The sequence below is a fragment of the Pantherophis guttatus genome, chromosome 5 (assembly GCF_059756535.1).
Source record: "Pantherophis guttatus breed Tessera chromosome 5, ASM5975653v1, whole genome shotgun sequence".
Lineage (NCBI taxonomy): Eukaryota > Metazoa > Chordata > Lepidosauria > Squamata > Colubridae > Pantherophis > Pantherophis guttatus.
Genome location: NC_142067.1, coordinates 54726430 through 54748757, shown reverse-complemented (window position 1 = coordinate 54748757; position 22328 = coordinate 54726430). Strand labels below are relative to the sequence as shown.

The 22328-nt window shown below is 35.3% G+C and overlaps 1 protein-coding gene and 1 long non-coding RNA gene across 2 annotated transcripts in view; one reads left to right on the top strand and one right to left on the bottom strand.

Moving 5' to 3' along the window:
• LOC117655772 (uncharacterized) overlaps positions 1 to 3414 on the top strand; it is a 58341-nt gene extending 54927 nt beyond the window's left edge. Inside the window, exon 6 of the long non-coding RNA XR_015734474.1 lies at positions 3158 to 3414. This is a non-coding gene — a long non-coding RNA (uncharacterized LOC117655772). The remainder of the gene's footprint in view (positions 1 to 3157) is intronic.
• ETS2 (ETS proto-oncogene 2, transcription factor) lies at positions 8 to 15490 on the bottom strand. The gene is made up of 10 exons (XM_060686407.2): positions 13719 to 15490; positions 9704 to 9775; positions 6874 to 6988; positions 6326 to 6445; positions 5772 to 5972; positions 4900 to 4983; positions 3773 to 4015; positions 3100 to 3367; positions 2541 to 2655; positions 8 to 1462 (listed from the first exon to the last, which is right to left on the bottom strand). The coding sequence occupies exons 2-10, from the start codon at positions 9773 to 9775 to the stop codon at positions 1247 to 1249; spliced, it is 1434 nt and encodes a 477-aa protein (XP_060542390.1). The 5' UTR covers positions 13719 to 15490; the 3' UTR covers positions 8 to 1246.
• Between the last annotated feature and the right edge of the window lie 6838 nt (positions 15491 to 22328).

The window sequence follows — 22328 nt, the reverse complement described above, 5'->3', positions numbered from 1 at the left end:
TACTGGCCCTTGTTCAAGGTGTTTTAATAAAAGTCAATGTTTTTTAAACTTCATTTTGTAAGTTTACAGCATTTTCAAATTAAAAATGTTTTCTTACAAATTGTTTTCCAGTGAAGCTGTTTGCTTTTGCAGTAAAAATAGCTGCTATATATCTGTTTTCTAATTGCAGAAAAGAAATCAGGTATTTTTTTTCAAAAATAGAATTCTTATTTTAATCAGGATAATTCATTATAAGTGAACGAAAGGGATGGAAAAGGGACAATTGAAAGAATAAGAAATATATATATATATATATCAATTGTTTTTAAAAGGACATGCATAGAAGTGATTTTCCATTAATAAATATAATTTAAGCGACATTGCTATTTTCAGTTACAGCATCACACTTTATGACCAGACTGAACAATTATCTTGCCATAAAAGTTCAGGTGTTTGTCAGCCTTAAACAGTCTTCTGTGACAGGGCACTTGGCATGTGCTTATTTTATATAAATTCCCTTGAAAAATTAAAATCTTCCAAGATGCTGTAAAAGCTGCTCTTTTGAATTGAAACACATTCTTCCACTTCAGATGTTTACATGATTTTAAATTACAATATACAATATTTATTAAATAGGAGCTTTTCACTGCCAGAGAAACATATGAACATGCTTAAGCGTACACACCACACATAAATATACAGATTTTTTTGAAATGGTATATTTTTTTCTGTCCTTGTATGGAATCTCTGCCATTGCTCCTTCTAGTTCCAAGATGTGTATGATGAAACATACACAACTCTAAAAGAATGCCCTTTGTAAATTTATATGGCACATATATTAAATAAAAGATACCTAGCCTTTTCTTCCTCAATAAAACAAATGATATGTAATGTCTGCAGGGTTGTTAACAGTAAAATGGGAACGGGTTTAATCCTTGAAATTCCAATAGGCTTAGTCTGGATGTCACCCTTACTTATATAGAAGTTGACATAACTGAACCCTGAGCCCCAGAGCATTTTGCTGTCTTCAGGTTTAGTCAGGAACTGGGTTGACTTTTGGAAGGACTGCTGAAAAGGCTGGATACATAAGTTCTTTTTCTGCCTGAAACTGAATCCACTTCTTCGCCCAATTATGAAAACACTTCTTTTAGGAGTTCAACAGTGTACTACTCCAAACAGTCAGAAGATAAATCCAATGACTGATGCGGAAGGTCCCAATTCACAGATTCATGTGTTCTTGCATCCAAAGCTCACAAGACTGCAGTGCTCAGTCTTCAGTATCTGGCTGCACTCCTAGCATTGCATGGAGTTCTTCTGCTGTATATCCCAACAGATTTTGTAGATCACATACAAAACGGTACACATAACGTTTGCCTGAAGTTTTGTGAATAATGTTCTTATCATAATAGTAACGTAGGCCACGGCTCAACTTCTCATAGTTCATTTTGGGCTTGTTTTTTCTTCTGCCCCATCTTCTTGCAACCTGAGATAAAAAGAAAGAAAACAATTTAATGCAGTTAATTTAGATTCCAGTGAAATTGTATTAAACTCTACTTTACTCAGTAGCAATAAAAATTTAGCTACTGAGCAACTACTTAATGTTACTGGAGCTTTAAAGAGCACAATAAAGAGCACAATTTCCATGCTGTTTTCTAATTTAGTACATCTTCAAAATGATCATGAAGTTCCATAATTTGAAGGTTTGCATTTAAATTAGCTAAGGGCATACAGATAGTCTTTGACTTACTGCCACAATTGGACCAGAACTTCCAACATTTAAGAGATGCAGTCATTAACTGAGTCACACCTGATTTTATGATTATTATTTTTTTTGCTGTTAATTGAATAACTGCAGTTAAGTGAATCACATGGTGATTATGCAACCAGCTTCCCCCATTGACTTTGCTCATCAGAAGCTTCCTGGGAAGGTTGCAAATGGCAATCATGTGACTGTGGGACACTGCAGCCATCATAAATACATGCCGATTGTCAAATCCCCAAATTTTCATTTATTTGATTGCAATGGTCGCAAGTGTGGGTACTGGTTGCAACTAACTTTTGCAGTGCTTTCCTAACTTTGAATGGCCATTAAACAAAAGATCATAGTTTAGAACACTTGTAAACTGTACTGTATACAACATAATTAATCAGAGGCTTGCCTGTATAAGTCTATATTAATATATGAAACTGAAGCTATAATCACAGATCATCGCTTCTGAATGAGATGTTTGAAGTGGCCCTTTTCTTCCTGGTGCTCTGTGTAATTTGTTAGTTTACACCCTGCCTTTTCTTTGGGAGCTTCAAAGTGGCTTAATTAAAGATCTTCATTCATTTGATCAGAAAAACAAATCTATAAGGTAAGATGGACTGAGACTGAGAAAGTTAGATCTCTATCTAGAAATATAGAGACTGCCCTGAAATCCCACAGTGAATTACCATGGCCAAGAATAGATTGAAAATTCAATTTTCCAATCCTAGTTTGATAACTAATATAGCTATGCCTTGCTAGCTGCTATAAACTTCCATTTATTTTTTAATAATGGATGAATTGAATTACTAACCTCATCTGGGTCTGCAAGTTTAAACTCCCAGCCATCTCCAGTCCAGCTAATGAATGCCTGACAAGATTTGTCAGTCAGAAGTTCTAGAAGAAATTGCCACAGCTGTATGGGTCCACTACCTATGAATATCAAAATGAATTGTTAAAGTATATACAGAGAAAGACACAAGAATTCATAAGAATGTTAGTTGGTTTTCAAGATTTAAATATTAGTTATGTCATTCTTTTAAAAATCTTCTTGATTAAAAGATCAACCAGACACCAGAATCTGTATTAGAAAAAGATGGTAAATGATAGTGAAAATCCAGAAGAGTTGTCTGAATTAGTCTTTTTTTTTTCCTCTTAAAATGCTGTTAGATTTTACAGCACATTCAAATTCAACTGAATCAAATTTATCTGAAAAGATTACAGGACAAAGCAATGTTATGAAATTATGGTCTTTATATCAAAATAATCACAATTTTGATATAAATTGTGTATACAATTTTCCTTTGAATTTCTTTACCATCAATGAAACAAGGAGGCCTAAAGACAAAAAAGGGGACAGGGAAATATTTTACTTGCCTGTAAATCCTGCTAGTATTGCTGCCGGAATAACTGGTTTCCCTTGCTCTACAGGGTCACTCCTTTCTTGAATATAGTCTTTAAAGGACATTGTGGGTTTGTTCAGACACAAGGACTGGCTGCAATCATCTTCAAAGCTGTCATAAGATGGAACCCGTTGAACATCTACTAAGGAGGACTGACTATTCCAAGACTGTAGCAATGAATCTGAGCCTTCGTAACTTTCTGTGCCACTGTCATTTGAATCATGCTCTCTAGGTTTACCTGGACAAAAGGAGAAAATTTCATGAATAGAGATTATTATACCTTAAGTTGGATTTCAAAATATTGTACTTATTTAACATATAAATAATTGAACTATGAATGCAATTACAGAATACAACCCCCAAATTTCATTGTACTTTAACTTTACAAATATATTTGATTATGCTAATTTGAATAGGTAAGATAAAATGTATCATACTTCAGAGATGTTTAAGCCCCATCCAGGTTACTGTAGCTTTGTCTAAATGTAATCAGTAAAATTATCAATTTAAAGTCAAGACTAACTCTATAAAATCACTTTTATGATTAAGTCATAAACAAAGAAGTGGGCTATTAAAACAAAAATAAGCAACCTCATATTTGAATATATAACAGCTCATAAACACAGGGAAATAGACATCTTACTTGTATTATCCAACACCAAGTTGAGATTATTTCTTGTGAAATCCTGATTCATTGAACAGTAGTTCACATTGATAGTCTCTAATTGTGCTTTCGGAAACATCTGAAATTCTTGTTTTAGATTAACAAGATTTGGCCCAATTGTCGTCTGACATACATCTCCCAGAACTCTGGCTTTTTGGAAACTTAGAGATTTTGGATAGCTGGGTACTTGAGTACAATACTGCACTTGTTCAACATTAATGCCTAAAAAAAACACAATCCACAACACTGTGGTTAGAAATCCTTTAACTTCTACAATAGTACCTACCGTCCAATTAAACAACTTTGAGGACTTTCCTGAATAAAATATAGTGACAGTCTCTGAATAAATGCCACCATTATCCATATTCTAAATTAAACAAAGCTTAATCTTTGTATTTTTTTGAAAGAGGGAAACAGTTGAAATACAAAGATAATATAAATCTGTCTCCTGCCAGTATAACTATGGTAATGCACTTCCATGTCTACAATTGCTTTTATATACTTTAAAGCATTTATAGCAGCTAGTACTTCAACTTAAGTGAGTTAATGTAGTGTTAAGTGATTTTAGTGATTCTAAAATTTTAGCAAAAAAAACAATATACCATAATTATTTAATATATTGTATTTATTTAATATTCACAAAGACATGAAGTAATAGCTTATTCTTAAAGACAATCGATATCATTGATCCAACTCAAACACTATATTTTGTACTGTATGGAGTGTTTGTCAATATCTGGCCACTAACATCACATAAGATATTTTGCATTTCAAATATCAGCTTCTGGTTTGAAACATAAGCCATTTCTTCAAAGTTCCAGTTTTGCAAGTTTCTAGCACCAAACTATGCACTTATTTTGGTATTTTGAACTTTATCCATGTTTTTCTCTATGTCCATTTCCTTCTTTCACTAACATGCCCCCAGCAAAAACAAAACAAAACAAAACAAAAAACCAGAAACTACTTTTTGTAGTTTAAATGCACTAGTCTAAGATCAGTTGTTGTTGCTGCTGTTCAGTAGAGATACTGAACAAGAAGCTTTATTCACAATAAGCGGAAACTGCGCCCTCAAATTTTGATACTATGATTATTGAAATTAAATTTACCTAGAGAGTTGTTGTTGACCCAATGTGGAGATGAAGTAAGGTGAGAATTTTCCATGTATTGATCTTGTGGCTTCTCTTCATTGTCTGAAAACAAACAAAGATGTTTAAATATATACCTAAATAGGAGAAATTGCTTTGACAATGTGTCATATATGAGTGATAGCATTTTCACCAAACTATATTTTATGGCAAAATTACCTGCCATTTTGAAAATAATTTAATGTGATTAAATTATTACTTAAAATGCTTTAACTGATCACAGTTAAATCCAATTTATACCTCAAAAAGTAAAACATATAATTTTATATTATGTATTTTATCTATTTTATTGTAAACCGTACAGAGTCACATATAAATATATAAATTAGGGTTAAGTCAATGAGACACATGTATTTTTTACATTTTCAGTATTACTCTGATTATCCTTTCTTTCAATAGCGTAAAGCAATCTCTCCTTTCCTTTAAGATGTCACAACAATGGCAATCTTTATATTTAATTAAGAAATGTTGACTGGTCCAAAGTCACAATGTGTGTTTCCCTGGCTAAGGCTGTTTTTTATTGGATTGGCTCCATCTGCTTCCAAGTATGTTTGTAGCTAAGACCACATATTTTTGGTTTTGGCTTAACACAGTATATGAATCCATCTTAAACCAGTTCTAATCTATGTCTTCAGCTTAATCAAAGCAGACAAGAACTCCCATATTAAGATAATCTCAAATAGTATAGGAAGCAAACACTCTAGTTCCTTTAGATGATAAATAAATGGCAAATTAGAATTCACTTTGAAGTTTTACAAGTGTTTTCTCAATATTGCCACAACTGGTTTGCGTATTCTGCATATCACTTTATCACTTTGATTTAGCTCATTCACCTTTTATCATCTGATCCAAATGTTCCCACAGTATGTCACCAACATAATCAGGTGCTAGTTCCAAAAAATGTTCCTTTCCTAGATTGCATAAATCTTGGCCATTCATAGCAAATTTCTCAAAGTTCACATTCACTAAACTAAATTCATTGGCAGCCCAGAGAAGCCACTGACATACATGATGTTGTGTCCAAAGCCAGGGATCTGCAGAAAGGAAGAAAACGAATTACTTTATCAAAAAAAAATTCCCCAAGGGAAGTTGTAGTAGCATACACTAAAATATAATAGCTACTATCCCTTTTACTACCACCTGAATCCACACATTTTTTGAGTTAAAACTCTTAATATTTAACTCAGTTTACAACTGTAGATATATAGGATACAATCTTAAGCAAATTCATATGAACGTTAGCATTATTGTGATGAATATATTTGTAAGTAATAGTTTAGTATAAGTAAATTGTATGGTAAATATTTTATTATATTAGAAGAAAAATGATACAACAATCGTTTAGCCTAATCCATATTAGAAAGGAAGAAAAAAAAAGCCCACTTACTGTTTGGAATGCCTAATCTGTGCTGTTCTTTTGTGAAGCCACTGAAAGTTGCATTTAAGGCCTGACTCATCACAGCTTTACTACATGGAGTTAAGAGTGGCAGTTCAGAAGAGCTTGATTCTGAAAAGCAAAGGAATTATAACGTTGAACATAACAAGAACAAAAAGAAAATAATCTGTAGAAAAAGGAGTGTTTTGTTTTGTTTTGTGTAATGTTGTATGAATGTCTAACATCTAATAAATCCAGTCAGTTTATTTGAATAAACTGGAAAATATTGGATACTGGATATTTCAATAATGGAAAATATTGGAAATCCTAGCTAGATTCAGTAATACTTCCTTGTTTATTTCTTACCACTACTAAGGCTACATAATGATTACAAAAAATTGTGCACAATCAAATTATTTTCTATATAAACATTTCTAAAATATGAACTTTTGCAATGATTTTTGATAATCTGGAGATTGATTCCTCCCTAATTTCTTGTGTAAATGACTTGGAATTCCTTTAATTAGCATGGCAAAACTGCTTATAAAAACAGGCTTTACCGAAAGAAATAGAATCAAGGCCGGTTGGCACTTCCTGAAGAGTCTGATCTTCATTTATTGGTGGATAGAATCCAGTGAACAAAGCACCTTCAAAGCTATCAAATGCAAGTTGGCGCTGAAACATAGAAAACATCAAAGTGAGTATCTTATTACATCCACAGCAAATTTAATATATTATGACAAAGCAAATGTGGCCTTCTAATTTGGGGCAATACCCAGGCTCAAGGTTGACTCAGCCTTCCATCCTTTCTAAGGTAGGTAAATTGAGGACCCAGTTGTGGGGGCAATAAGCTGACTTTGTATAAATATACAAAAGTATGAAGGCTATTGCTTAACACATTGTAAACCGCCCTGAGTCTCCGGAGAAGGGCGGCATATAAATCAAATTAAAAATAAATAAATAAATAAGATGACCTGGTATGCAATACGGGGGTCCTCTTGGACTCATGGCTCCTGCTAGAAAAGCAGGTGGCAGCAATGGCCAGACGTGCCTTCGGTGCTGTGTAGCTCTTTCTGGATCAGGTGGCTTTGTTAACAGTCACTCATGCCCTTGTGATCTCTCTCATGGATTACTACAATTAATTCTATATACGGTTGCCTTTGAAGCAGGATGTATAAAAATCAATGATTTTTTTAAAAAAATCAAAAAATCAGATTTTTTTGATTTAAATCGGATTTTTTTGATTTAAATTGGATTTTTTTCATTTTTATCGAATTTATTTTAATAAAAAACTTTCGGGGTAAAAATCTATCATAAGATAGTTTTCTATTTAAGATACATAAATAATTTAGTTTATTCAGCATGAAATGGAGCTTAGTTATGTAGCATGAGACTGTATATTCTGCAACACTGGGACTATCGGTGAGTCAACAGTGGGTCAAAGGAGTAGCAGAAATGACAGTTGCTCTTTAAAAATTATGATTTAAATCGAGTTGATTTAAATCAAGCCTTTTTACTAGTGATTTAAATCATGATTTAAATCGTGATTTAAATCAACTCGATTTAAATCAAATCCACCCTGCTTTGAAGAGTATTTGGAAGTTTCAATCGTCTGCAGAATGTGGCTGCATGGTTAGTAAAGGCTGCATGTTGGATATTTGACACATTTAACATCGATCTTCCTGAACTGCACTGGTTACCAGTATGTTTCTGGTGCAAATCAATGTGCTGGTTATCACTTTTAAAGTCCTTCATGGCTTGAGGCCAGGTTATTTTAGGGAACATCTTCTCCCAGTCATTTCTACCTGTCCAGTTTGAACAGGCAGTTTAAGAATGTTGCAGATCCCATCAGCTAAGGAATGTCAGCATGTGGGAACTGCAAGACGTGCCCTCTCTGTCTTAGCACCTATCCTCTAAAATAGTCTCTCTTCAGAGGTCAGGATGACCCCAACCCTATCGACCACTCACAAGGCTGTCTAGACTTGGTTGTGTGCCTAGGCTCCCGAGTGTGTTAAGAGCCCCATTTCAAGTTTTACTTGATGCCATATATATTTATTTTGTAGTATTATAATTGTTATAAATTATTATGTTTTATGATGCATGCTACTCAGAATTACATATTGAGATAGATGGCTATAGAAATCAAATCAATTCAAATCAAATAATAAATAAAACTGTTATAATCTCAACTCACAACTGAAAATCTCTTGGATACATGTTCTAAAATGTTAATGTAACTCTTAAGTCACTGAGGAAGAATTTGTATACTTGCATTCTATGCTATTGAGTCATTTCTAAAAAATAACTTTCTTTCCATAATATCAACAAACAGCATACAAAGATTTTAAGAGCAATGGAGCAATGTATGCCTAAAGCACCTCAGTTTGCATATCAAAATGTAATTTATATCTCATTGTGATTATGTTGTTGTATTAATCTATATTATTTTATAAATCACTTATCAAAGTAATGGGGCAGCAGTACCGCCAGGCATTTTAATATTAATGCAGCATAAATTTCTAATGAGTTATTATAGAATTTGTATACAGTTTAAATGAGTGACCCAAGGAACTATGTAAAATTTAGTCAAAGTGTTTCAGTCTAGAATAATGAAACTATTCTTATGGATTTTACAATTACAAAGTTCAACATCAAGAACTTAAGCAATTTGCTGTATAAATGAAATGATTAGAAAGCTAGATAGCTGGCATAGTAATGACAAATTCTTTCAGTGTTAATAGATAAAAAGATCTGAGTCATCACTAATATTTAGAGGAAAGGCCAAACACTTTCAACATAATCTGGAAACTCCTGTGTTTTGTGTAAATAAATGATCCCTTACAGTGAGTCACTGGAGAAAATGTAACACTCTGTAAGATCAAAAGGGATACTGTACTTCAAAAGTATTCTGCATATTTAAAACATGAAAATTAAACAGTTTAAATCTTCTATAGATTAGATCCAACCAGCTCTAATAAAATATTATGTCCTATGTCAAAGCTGCTATGGATTAATGGTAAATTGCCACATCTTAAAAGTACTGAGAAAAGCCCCATGGTGATGGGCCTGCCCCGCTCAAGGCCAATGGAAGTCACTCATTAGGCCCACAAGATGTTTTACAACTAGATCTGTCAATAAGTTACATAGCCCAGATTAATAAGAATTTATCAAAAATCAAAAGTGAATAAATAGCCCCACACTTACTATTAAGCCAACAAATGAATAACTACTTTCTAGAACATATTCTGTAAAACATTCTTTGAAGAATTTTGAATTTGAGGCAATACTGACAGAAGGGCTTTCAATATAATTAATCATATTATTGATATGCTTCGCCCAAGGTTTAAGCTGGGTTTTACAATGCATATCTGTTTTTCCTTCATAGCTTACCTTGAACAATTCTCTATATACATTGCAAACAGGTGCTACTTGATCCATGTTTTTAATTCCAAATTCATTCATCTGAAAGAAGAAACAAAATACAAAACTATTGGTTTATAAATTAAATAAAAATAATAACTCGTGGTTATATCCAAATAGTGCATCTATTGCAGCTCACAAAGATATACCGATATGAGAATTCTTTCATTTTGAGGTGAGGAAGCCAATTTTCTTATATACAATACACATGTGTAGTCAAACTACCATTAAATGTAAACAATCTTTAAAATAAAGGATGAACAAGACAAATCATTTTCATACAGCACATTGTGGAATTACTTTTGAAAGTGAAAAGAATTCTCTTCAAGATTAATGCATAAGGCTTGGCTGTTTTAATTTACAATGAAAATTATTTTAATACAGTAGGAAAAATCTTAAACAAATGTAGGTCAAAGGTTTGAGGTTTTTCCCCCCTCCTTCTCACCATCCCTAGACAAACTTCATAGGACAGTGGACGCCAACCCTTTTGGCTTCACAGACCAGCAATGGTGGCTGGGGAGGGGAAAGAGGGGATGATTTTGTGCACATGTGCATTCACCACTTGCATGACCCAGTTCCCAATGAGCCATGGACCAGTACCGGTCCACCACCTGAGGGTTGGGGACCCATGCTTTAGGATACTCATGCCTGGCACCAAGATGTGAATCCAATTTTTTTGATACAGGTAGTCCTTGACTTACAACAATTCATCTAGTGACCATTCAAAGTTACAATGGCATTAAAAAAGGTGACTTATAACCAGTTTTCACACTTATAACTGTTGCAGCATCCCCATGGTCATGTGACCAAAATTTGGATAACTGGCATCTAGCCTGTATTTATGACAGCTGCAGTTTCCCAGGGTCCTATGATCACATTTTATGACCCTTTGACAAACGGTCAATGGAGAAGCCAGATTCACTTAACAACTGTGTTACTAACTTAACTGCTGGGTCAAGAAATGTTGTAAAATGGAGCAAAACGCAGTTAACAGCTGTCTTACTTTGCAACAGAAATGTTGGGTTAAATTGTGGTTGTAAATCAAGAACTACCTGTACTGTTATAGATCCTTGAAAGGATAATATCTTCACAATCAGAACCCCGCCACCAGTACAATAAAAGGAAATTATAGTATACTGTATTTAATATTGCCAAATGAAACATGTTGATATTTAAAAAATTAAATCTCTTAAAACTATAGTTGATGGAATTAAGGTAAAATCTGAGTACCTATATTCAGTATAAGAATATACTGAATGAAAAGGTCATAAATCATTGGGGGGTTGGGGGTTGTTCAGTTTGACACAATGGACACATGTTTTATCACAATGCTTTGCTGTTTTAGGTTAACCCTTTGGTATCAGATTTGGGCAGTATCACTTTGATTTTATTACTTCCCATCAGTATCCCATAAATTTTAATTTAATTTGTAGTTCTTCATAACACCACACCCATTATATAAAAAGAATGGAAAAGTTGCTGTAGAGAAGAATGAGACTAGTCAAAATATTTTGACAATGAAAGCTAAGCTGGTTTGCTGTTATTACTATTGTTTATACATACATATTTAAATGACTAGAAACAATCAAAATAATATTTAACATGAAGATTACCTTGCTGAAATCTAAAAGAAGCTCTAATTATATGGAATATTAAAAAAACCATTATATTGGATTAAAATGCAACTTTTTCAGGTAGGAATATCTCATCCTAGTAAAAATACAACTGCCATATTTTTTCTATAAATTTATAAATATTTATAATACTGTTCTTGTTCCTCCTCCTCCCCCTTTTAAATGTTTGGCCTCAACCATTTAACATTTTGAACTTCAGCAGTCATATAACTACAATATGATCTGAACCTATTCAAAAACTGGTATATTCAGTGTTGACTGTATCTTTTGTACAATAACACAGAATACAAATGTCTGTTGGTTATATAATTATCTGGCCCTGTCACCATCACAATAACCCCCAGCATTATTTTAGAGACACACACACATGTATTTACCTGAATAGCTTAATGAATCTCAAAAAGATGGTACATGATTTCCTAACAATAGCTTGGACATCTTCAAATGCATGAACATCTAACTATACAACAAGCTTTCAGTTATTGTAGTTTGGTAATGCCTACTAGTAAGCTACAGAGCATAAATAAGATTTCCAAGTATGGATCATGTTTGACACATACACAAAAACAGGATTATACAGAATCATCTCCTATTAAACATTCTCCATTATGCCCAGAAGACCTATTTTAATCCATTAAGGATGCAATAAAGAATTATGTGATACCTTAAGACTAAAAAAGAGGGCAGACCCTGAAAAGCAAACCAACAAAAAGAAAAAAGCATGGGAAAAGAAAATGAATCAAATATCAGTTGGAAATTATTTATTGCAAAGAATCCCAAGAGCCCTGTGCTTACCATTTTAGCTGCCATGAAATTAGGGTTGCCATATCTGGACTGAAAATCTCTGGATGGCCACCAGATGGCAGTAAAGAGTTTTTCAGATTTGTCACAGCCCAGATCTGGCAGCCCACAGCAGCTTGTCTTATACTAAGTAGTCAAACTTGCAAGTAAACAACATAAAATTCAGTTATGCATAAGTGATCTCACCCTGAATAAGTATTAATTAACAAATGCTTGTACTATAATTTCAGGTTAACTTCCTCATTAGCATAAACAGGTATTTAAACTCAAATTGTGTTTATTTGAGAAACCCTATCAGATTATATCACAGATCAAAAGGAATTTAAATACTGGAAATTCAGTAATTTTACTGATAATTCAATACTTTAATACTTTCCAAAGAACACTTCAACTTGCTACATTTTAAGGCTTAATCAATAATTACACAATATGTGTGAATATGCAACATTGCTTTGCAACCGCCTACACACCTATTATAGGCTTGAGAGATATGCACTAAAGTCGTATCTTAAGAAATTCAACAGTTCAGCCTCCTTAACACACAAACAAACACAAAAACAAACCTCTAAAATGGACTTCATGCCCTGTCATGTCTACATATGACACTTTTGGGAAAGGGAACATATGGCGAGCAAACTACTAATATAAAATTTTTCAAAAGCCCCCTAATTAGAACTTAACAATATTTATTAGATTAGATCTAATATTTATTAGAACTGTGAACTACTTCAACATTTTTTTCACCTCCAATCTACATTCACTTTTTAAATTCTTAAACAGAACACTGGAGGAAAAAAAAACCCAACACATTGTAGTTGCCTTTCTGGGTCATAATTCAGACATTTAATGAGAAATCATCCAAATATTGTTTAGAAAGTGAACCTCTATTTAAGCAAGGGGCGAAAAAAACTTGGCCAAAACAATTGCATGAGAAATCCAATGCGCACTTCTCCTTTATCTTTGGTTCTCATATAAGAATTGTTCATATAGCTTTTTAAAGCGCTATCCTAATAAACTCTCTTTTAAAGAATTTCATATTCAGTTACGGACAAACCGAGAGATCTAAGACATTCTCCCCAAACAAGCTTTTTGATCGCTCGGCAAATATGTCGTACGGATCTAGAAAACCATAAAACCGAAACAAAAATCCCTACATCTTCACCGGGGATTGATTATCCAGACAACAAGAAGCCACATACACTAAATGGAGCAGACTCCCCCCTCCCCTCCCCCCAATTCAGATACGTTTGAAACGTAATTCCATCAGGGCTGGAGTTGATGGCTCAGGGTGATGGGAGTTGTAATCCAATGCGGATGGCGGACACCAGATTATGTTACCACAAGCCACTGGCCCACGCATTTTCAGAGAATGGCAAAAGTGTATTCAGCCCCAGAGCAGAAACCTGGATGGAACAGGAGCGCGTCCTGGGCAAAAGGGGCAGGAGGAGCCCGCTTGTTCCCTCATGCCTTCCTCCCCACCCGGCGTCCCAAATGCTCCTGCCTCCCTCGCCTCCTCTTGGACACGGCGGCCCGTTTCCTCCCTTTCTCACCTGGGCGCCGCCGATCCGAAATCCCACGAGGCGCGCGGTCCCGTCACCACCGCGCCGGCGAAAGCTGTCCCAGCCTCCTTCGGGGACCCCTAAATATCCCTGCGCGTCAGCCGAAAACACGCATCCGGAAAACAACACCCCACGAAGCGCTGTTATCTCAACCGGCTGAACGGAGCGGAGGAAGCCTCGTCGTAGCAAACCGCGTCGCCGGAAGAAGAGGAAAGGCTCCTGCCCAGGGCACAAGGCAACGTGCTGGTGACGGAGCGCGCGTCAGCTTCGGCAGTCTTGGCTGGCGGCCCGCGAACGAATGCGTCGCCCTGACCCGTGTTGGGCTAGTCTGCTCTTGACGGGGCGAGGGAGGGAGGCGGAGCGCTTAGGCCAGGCCTAGCCAGCCTCCTCCCACCCGAGAGCAGGAACACATTCCGCTTCCTTCGGGGAGGCTGATGGAGCCTCGGAGGCTGGCGTCGCCCAGCGGGTGCCCGCCAGATGTGTAGAACCGGAACGCCGATCTCCCCAGCCGGCACAGCGAGGCAGTTTTGCGCCTGGAATGGCGGGAGCGATAGTTGAATACATCTGGAGGGGACCTGGTTAGGGGTACCTTAGAAAAATCTGGCCACCTTCGTACAGAGGGATGGATTAAGCTCTCTTTTCTATACCGTATGGTGGTATCATTTTATCCAATTGGTTGTACAATAAAGGTGGTCCTCGATTTACAACAGTTCGTTTTGTGGCTTTTCAAAGTTACAACCGCACACTGTTTTTCAAAGTTTGCAGTATCCCCATGATCATGTGATCAAAATTTATATATTTGGTAATTGGTTCATACTTATGACCTTTGCTGTGTCCCAAAGTCATGTGATCACCTTTCACAAGGTTTTGACAAGTGAAGTCAATGGGGAAGCCAGATTCACTTAACAACAGTGTTACTAACTTATCACTTAACAAATATGGCAAGAAAGGTTGTAAAATGGGCCAAAACTCACTTGGCAAATGTCTCACTTAACAACAGTAATTTTGGGCTCAATTGTGGTTGTAAGTCGAGGACTATCTGTATAAATTTACTGGTTCAGGAACTAGCTTATCCCAGTAGTCTAAACTAGGCTATCATATGGTTTTCGTGGGTTTTAGCTTAGTGTGTTGTGTGAACCCAAATGTTATGATTTGTAAATTGTTAATGACTTAGCATGTTATACAAATCCAAACAAACTTTCAGAGTTTCTAATGAACTTTATGTGAGCCTTGCAGGATCAGATCAAAATGTCCAAAAGTCAGTGGCCATCCATCAGATGAGTAGAGTGGATAATGAAGGGAAAAGCTGTTGTGACTATCAGGATTTATTTGATATCATGAAGATAATTTGTCATTCACTAGGGAATTTTGATTATTGGACCAATTAAAAGTATAATGAATAAATACATAAAGCGGCCATCTATTATTTGTAGTAGATTATAACACTACTTGTGTTATAAAGTACTTTCTTTGGCTTTCTTTGAAATTCCTAACATTCACGTTCATGATACTTTCAAGAACTGTAAAGAGTTACATTTGCAAAAGCCATGTTAATTCCTGTTCAACAAACATTATTCTTCCATGTATTTCACTTCATTTTGAGCAATATTTTCTAACCACTTATCCATAGCAAATATTAGGTTATCCAGTCTTTAATTACCTGGATTCAGTTTAAATCCTTTTTGGATGTTTTATATGATATAATTGTACATTTAAGTTCTTCTAAAATTCTGGATATTTTTTCATGTACATTTTAAGAAGACCCAACATTTGGTTTCTGCATTTAATGGTGGATAATTTGTCCACAAGGTAGATACGGTAATATCTAGCACACATACTTGAGTTTGAAGCAAGCTATATATTCGATATCATATTTCCTTGCCCTGCTTCACTCATCCTCTGGTTATATGATGTGTGATCGTTTTCCAGCAGTTTATTTATTTATTTATTGAATTTCTATACCGCCCTTCTCCCGAAGGACTCAGGAAGTTCTCAAATAATATACAGTGATTTGGCCAGACCATTAGATAGTTTCTTTTGGTCCCGGAGAATTAAAGTAAAGAAGCATTTCCTGATCAAATATTATCAGTTTTAGTCTTCAGTCCTGTCTCTTCCTTCTGATCTCAATATTTACATTTGTTTTTACTGGAGAAGATTGAACCAGACCAGAAATGGAGTAGCTCTGATTTTCCTTTGTTACTGTTAGAATTTCATTTTCTTCACTGAGAAGCTCAGTGCTTCTTGTTCTGCACTCAGATGCTTTGGAGAATACGTCAGTTCCCTCTTCTCTGTGACAGCCTGTCAAGTCAGCTTGACTGAAGTCTGCTATCATTTTACTCCTAGTCCTTTTCTTCATTAGACTAGGCATACCTAGTTCATGCAAACATTCATCCTATGGTTTAGCCTCCAGACCTCTTATTCTTCCTCTTCTCTGCATTTTTCTAGAATCTCAACATCTTTTTTGTATGATGATAATCATGGTGGATGCAGTATTCCAACTGCGGTCTTACCAGTGCAGTATAAAGTGGTACTATAACTTCTTGTGATCTTGATGCTATCTCTTTGTTGATGCAGCCTAGGCTTTTTTGGTAGCTGCAGCCACTGCTGACTCATATTTAAGTGGTATTCCACTAGGACACCTAGTTCCCTCAACAGTTACTATTGTTGAGCCAGGTATCTCTTATTATATACCTGTGCATTTGTTTTTTCCTGTCTAAGTGTAGGACCTTACTTTTCATGCTCTTGAACTGCATCTTGTCTGATAGGGCCCAATGCTTAAGTCTGTCAAGATCTTTCTGAATCTTGAGTACTTTCCAAAGTGTTAGCAATTACGCGCACACCCTTTGCCATTGTCTAGAATGTGTAGACTATTTAGCGGTGATAAAGTCATGTTGCCCAGGGTAGCACCACAAGTAAGCTGGTCTACATTTTTTTTTTTATTTGATTTATATGCCGCCCTTCTCTGAAGACTCAGGGCGGCTTACAATGTGCTCAGCAATAGCCTTCATCCTTTTGTATATTTATACAAAGTCAGCTTATTGCCCCCACAAACTGGGTCCTCATTTCACCTACCTTAGAAAGGATGGAAGGCTGAGTCAACCTTGAGCCTTGGCGAGATTCGAACCCTGCAGTAATTGCAGGCAGCTGGTCTTAATAACCAGCTTAATAACAGGGTGCCTTAAACCCCTGTACTACCAAGGCTCAACTTCATTGAGGCTGTACTATATTGCACCCCAACTTCCAATTTATAAGTACTTTTACTGTCAACCTGCTGATTTGTGGAATTTTATGCCAGACCACATCACAATCTATTTGTAATAGAACTTTATTTCCATCACTGAATACCTTATTTATTTTTCTAACCACAAAATTATAATGTGTGAAAAAACATTCATGCAATTTTTCAGCAGGCATAGAAAGGGTTTGTTAAAAACAGATCACTTCTTTGATAAAGTAACTAAGTTAGTGGATCAGGGAAATGCTATGGATATAGTATACTTGGACTTCAGTAAGGCATTTGACAAAGTAGACCACAGCCTATTTCTTAGTAAGATAGAAGAATGTAGGATAAACAATACTATCATCAGATGGATTTGCAGTTGGCTGACCAATCACACTCAGCATGTGATTCTCAATGAAATTACAGACATCTGTATCTAGGGAAGCATGCAGTGGGATTCGTCAAGATTCTGTCTTGGGCAAGGTAAAGGTAAAGAGGTATATCAACAAAATATGATTAAAAAAGCTTTTTAAGAATTCTATACAAAGTTATATGCTAGTGATACAATTCAAGGTAAAGACATAGACAGATATTTACAGGAGGAGAATATTCCTGTAATTACACCAGAGCAGAGGGAAGGATTGAACTGACCAATAACTTCAGAGGAAATTATTTTAGCAATTAAACAGTTGAAGGGGGGTAAAGCTCCAGGCACAGATGGATTGACAGCTGTTTATTATAAAAATTTGCAGTTAGAAATGGTAGAACCGCTTAAGGAACTATTTCAGAAGATCCAAGCCGGAGGAGATGTACCCGCTTCTTGGAGAACAGCTTTTATTTCATTGATTCCAAAGGAGGACCAAGATCATAGTCAACCTAAGAATTATAGGCCAATATCGCTTTTAAATACTGATTATAAAATTTTTGCTAAAATCTAGCAAATAGGTTAATGGTAATTATGCAACAAATGATTCATAATGACCAATCTGGATTTATAAGTGGGAGACAAATGAAAGGTAATGTAAGACAAATTGTAAACTTACTGGAATATCTGGAAAGGAACAACCAAGTCCCTGCAGCGCTTATCTTTTTGGATGCGGAGAAGGCATTTGATCGATTGAATTGGCAATTTTTATTGAAAATAATAGAAAAGATGCAGTTTGGAGAATACTTTACACAATCTATTAGGGCAATATATCAGAGACAAACAGCACAGATAGTAATTAATGGTGGTTTAACAGAAACTTTTAAAATTGAAAAAGGAACAAGACAGGGATGCCCTTTATCACCATTATTGTTTATTTTAACTTTGGAACCACTACTGAATAAAATACGAGGGTCAAATAAAATAAAGGGAATTAAAATTAGACATCATGATTATAGATTAAGAGCATTTGCGGATGACTTGGTTGTTACTTTAACCCAACCAGTACAATCAGTTACAGGCTTACTGGATATAATTACCCAATACTTCAAATGTCTGGATTTAAAATAAATAAACAAAAAACAAAGATAATAGCTGAAAATATGACGGTAAAGCAAAAAGAAGAACTAGAAAGACTAACAGGATTTGAAATAGTAAAAAAGGTTAAATATTTAGGGGTATATATTACAGCCTCAAATGAAAATTATATAAAAATAATTATGAATTGCTATGGCAAAAAATACAGAAAGAGATGGAGAATTGGGGAAAATTACAATTATCTCTGTTGGGGAGAATAGCAGCAATAAAAATGAATGTTTTACCTAGGTTTTTATTTTTGTTTCAAATGATACCAATACTTAAGAAAGATGATAATTTGAGGGAATGGCAGAAGGGTATTAATAATTTTGTTTGGGCAGGGAAAAGACTGAGAATAAAGTTAAAAATAATGCAAGATATACGTGAAAGAGGAGGTCTTAAAATGCCTAATCTAAGATTATACTATGAAGCAGCTGTCCTAACAATAATTAGTGACTGGATTAATTCAACAGAAGAAAGAATATTGAATATTGAAGGATATGATTTGTTATATGGCTGGCATGCTTACTTATTATATGACAAAAAGGTGGATAAGACCTTTAAAAGCCATATACTAAGGAATGCCTTGTTACGAGTTTGGAAGAAGTATCAATATAAGTTAAATTATAAGATACTTATATGGGCAATACTCAGACATGCGATAGAGAATATAAGTGTAGAACAAAAGCAAGAGGTGATTACCTATAAAGAGCTTCTTAAAATGGAAGGAGGTATATTGCAGTTAAAATCTATAAAGGCATTAAAAGAAGAAAAAATAATTCAAACTTGGTTTCAGTATGGACAGTTGCAAGCTAGATGGAAAGAAGACCAGAGAATTGGTATCATGCAGAAGGAGGAAAATTTGGTAAAACAAATTAGAGATCAAGGTCAAATGCATATAAAAAGATTATATAATATATTGATAGAAATAGACTCAGAAACGGAATTAGTTAAGGAGTGCATGATAAAATGGGCACAAAACATTCAGGAACCAATAATGATGGAAACTTGGGAAAAATGGGTTAGAAATGTAAAATTTATGCAAGCACAAAATTTAAGAGAAAATTTTTATAAAATGTTTTACAGATGGCATTTAGATCCTAAAAAGTTGGCTTGTATGTATCCGAATTTGCAATCTAAGTGTTGGAGATGTGATTGTGATGATGCTACTTATTATCACATATGGTGGACTTGTAAAAAAGTTAAAGCATTTTGGATTAAAATATGGTGGATTATCCAAAATATTCTTAAAAAGAAGATAAAGTTTACTCCACAATTGTTTTTGTTGGGTATAATCACAGATTGTACGGTTATAGAGACTAAATTGATTTTAAATTTAATAACTGCAGCTAGACTTCTGGTGGCGCAATACTGGAAGAAGGAAGAATTGCCTACTATTGAAGAATGGACATTAAAAGTGGCAAATTTGGCAGAAATGGCGAAAATTTCAGCATATTTGAAAGATCATTCACAAGAAAGATATATATCAGAATGGAGAAGATGGATTGATTATATTCAAAATAAATATCGAACTAAATAGCTTATGAATGAATAGAAAAGTTAAGAGTATGTATATTTAGTTAAGTAAAAGGCGAGTTAAAGTATTGGGGGGGGGATAGGAATCTGTAGTTAGCTAGTTTAGCTTAGCATATGATTGTTAATTGTTTTACCCTGTACTTTGTTCTGGGAAGTCTGGGAGGGGGGGTGGGGGGGAAGGAAGGGAGGGGGGGGAAGGGGAAATATTTGGGGGGGAAATTTTCTTTTTTGTAAAACTTTTCAATAAAAAAAAAAGATTCTATCTTGGGCCCAATACTCTTCAACATCTTCATAAATGATCTAGATGAGGGGACAGAAGGGGAGCTCATCAGATTTGGCTGCTGGACTTCACAAGGATCTTCTGGCAAGTAGAAGCAGCATGAATATCGAAAATTAAAACAATGGTTAATGATGTATTCTATTACACCATATGAAATAAATAAATAACTAGAAGTTATTTTGTCATTCTGATTCCTGGAAGACAATTTAAGCTCTATGTTTTGCTTTAATATTTAACCAGACTCTGGTTAGGTGAAACAGGAAAAGTTCTTCAGAATTTCTTTGGACAGTTTTCACTCCTATCCATTGATAGGCTGTGGGTCTTTCCACATAGTTGCTATGGCCACTCCTCAATCCCTCCAAAGCTTCTTGCAGCAACCATGGTCTTATTTATTTCTGCTGACATGAAAATGCCCAGGAAAAAAGAAAATGCTATGGTGGCATAACTGTTAGAAGAGAATGGAGCTGGGAGGTGGGTCAAGGGTTCCTGCCAATGGGAAAACAAACTGCCCACAGGCTCTGCAAAACTGCAAGCCTTCAGACAAAAATACCATCTTGGCTGCAATTTCAGATGTGTTGTAACTGATCTATTAATAAATTGACATGGAGAGATCAAACTAAACCAGAGCTAATTCTACACTGGTTCAAAAATTGCGTGTAAGTACTTACTGCTAATTCTGCATATTATCTTAGGTAAAAGTAAAGGTTCCCCTCACACATACGTGCTAATCGTTCCCGACTCTAGGGGGTGGTGCTCATCTCCATTTCTAAGCGAAAGAGCCAGTGCTGTCTGATGACAATTTCATGGTCATGTGGCCGGCATGACTAAACACCAAAGGTGCACTGAATGCTGTTACCTTCCCACCCTATTTTTCTACTTGCATTTTTATATGCTTTTGAACTGCTAGGTTGGCAGAAGCTGGGGCAAGTAACGGGAGCTCACTCTGTTACACAGCGCTAGGGATTCGAACCGCTGAACTGCCAACTTTTCTGATTGACCAGCTCAGCGTCTTAAGTTACTGAGCCACTGTGTCCCCTGCATATTATCTAGTCTCTTCTAAAAGAGAGAGAAATCAAGGAGGATTTCTTAATAACATCTTGAAGAGTATATTCCTTCCCACAGCAGGGTTATTCTTTCATTCACAGTATATGTGTGCTAAATAGTATAACATAATTTTTAATGAGAATAAATATGAAGGCTAAATACAATAGTAGAGGTACCAGGTAGTGTGGAATAAGCCCCTTGAGATCTGATAGCTGATTCCTGTTCTCAAGTGCCTACAATCAAGATTATGCCAGCAAACATTAACTGAGGCACACAAAAGTACTGATGATTATGACAGAACTTCTTAAAGCAGCAAAGTCTTGATCTAATAAGGCAACATCTGGCAAACTCATAAGGGAAGCCTTTGCAAACTGTATATCAGCTGGATAGTGATTTTAATTATAAGACTGATGAGAACAATTATACCATCATTTATACTGAGGAAGCAGCTGTCAAAAAAGATAAGATGGCAGAATGGGAGTTCTTTGTTCTTTCTTTTGCTTATGTGATGCTGTAAGGAAAAAAATGTTTAAATCTCTCTCTTCCACTCCATCCTTGAAATAATTAGCTGTTTGATTCAATTCTGGATCCTTCCAAGCGATAAATGTATATGCCTTTTTAAGGTGTCAGTGCACTTTATAACTAGACATCATTTCTCCAAATTAAAGTATTGAGAGGCACAATTCCCAGTACTTAGGAATCTATTCATTAATATGCAGAAGTTTGCAACAGATGGCATTTATTCTTGCTGTGCTTAAATTTCATGGATTAGATATGGCTTCAACTATGTATTTTTAAGACAGGCTGACGTGAATAATGCTGCTTGGGTCACTAAATAGTGACACCATTAATATTGTTGGGAAATCCATTTAGAATTACAATGTTGTAAAATATATATATTATTTTCCAATGCACTCTTACAGATTAGTTTGTACAATATTGAATAAGCATGTGGAAGCCCGTAGAAAGGAAACTTAAAAAAGGGTTGTTGCAATATAATTTATTATAAACAGCCATGAA

Coding starts and splice junctions, on each gene's coding strand:
- ETS2 (XM_060686407.2), bottom strand. CDS start 9,775: ATGAATGAATTTGGAATTAAAAACATGGATCAAGTAGCACCTGTTTGC. Junction 6,989..9,703: donor TATATAGAGAATTGTTCAAG/GTAAGCTATGAA, acceptor TCTATGTTTCAG/CGCCAACTTGCATTTGATAG. Junction 6,446..6,873: donor CCTTGATTCTATTTCTTTCG/GTAAAGCCTGTT, acceptor TTTGCTTTTCAG/AATCAAGCTCTTCTGAACTG.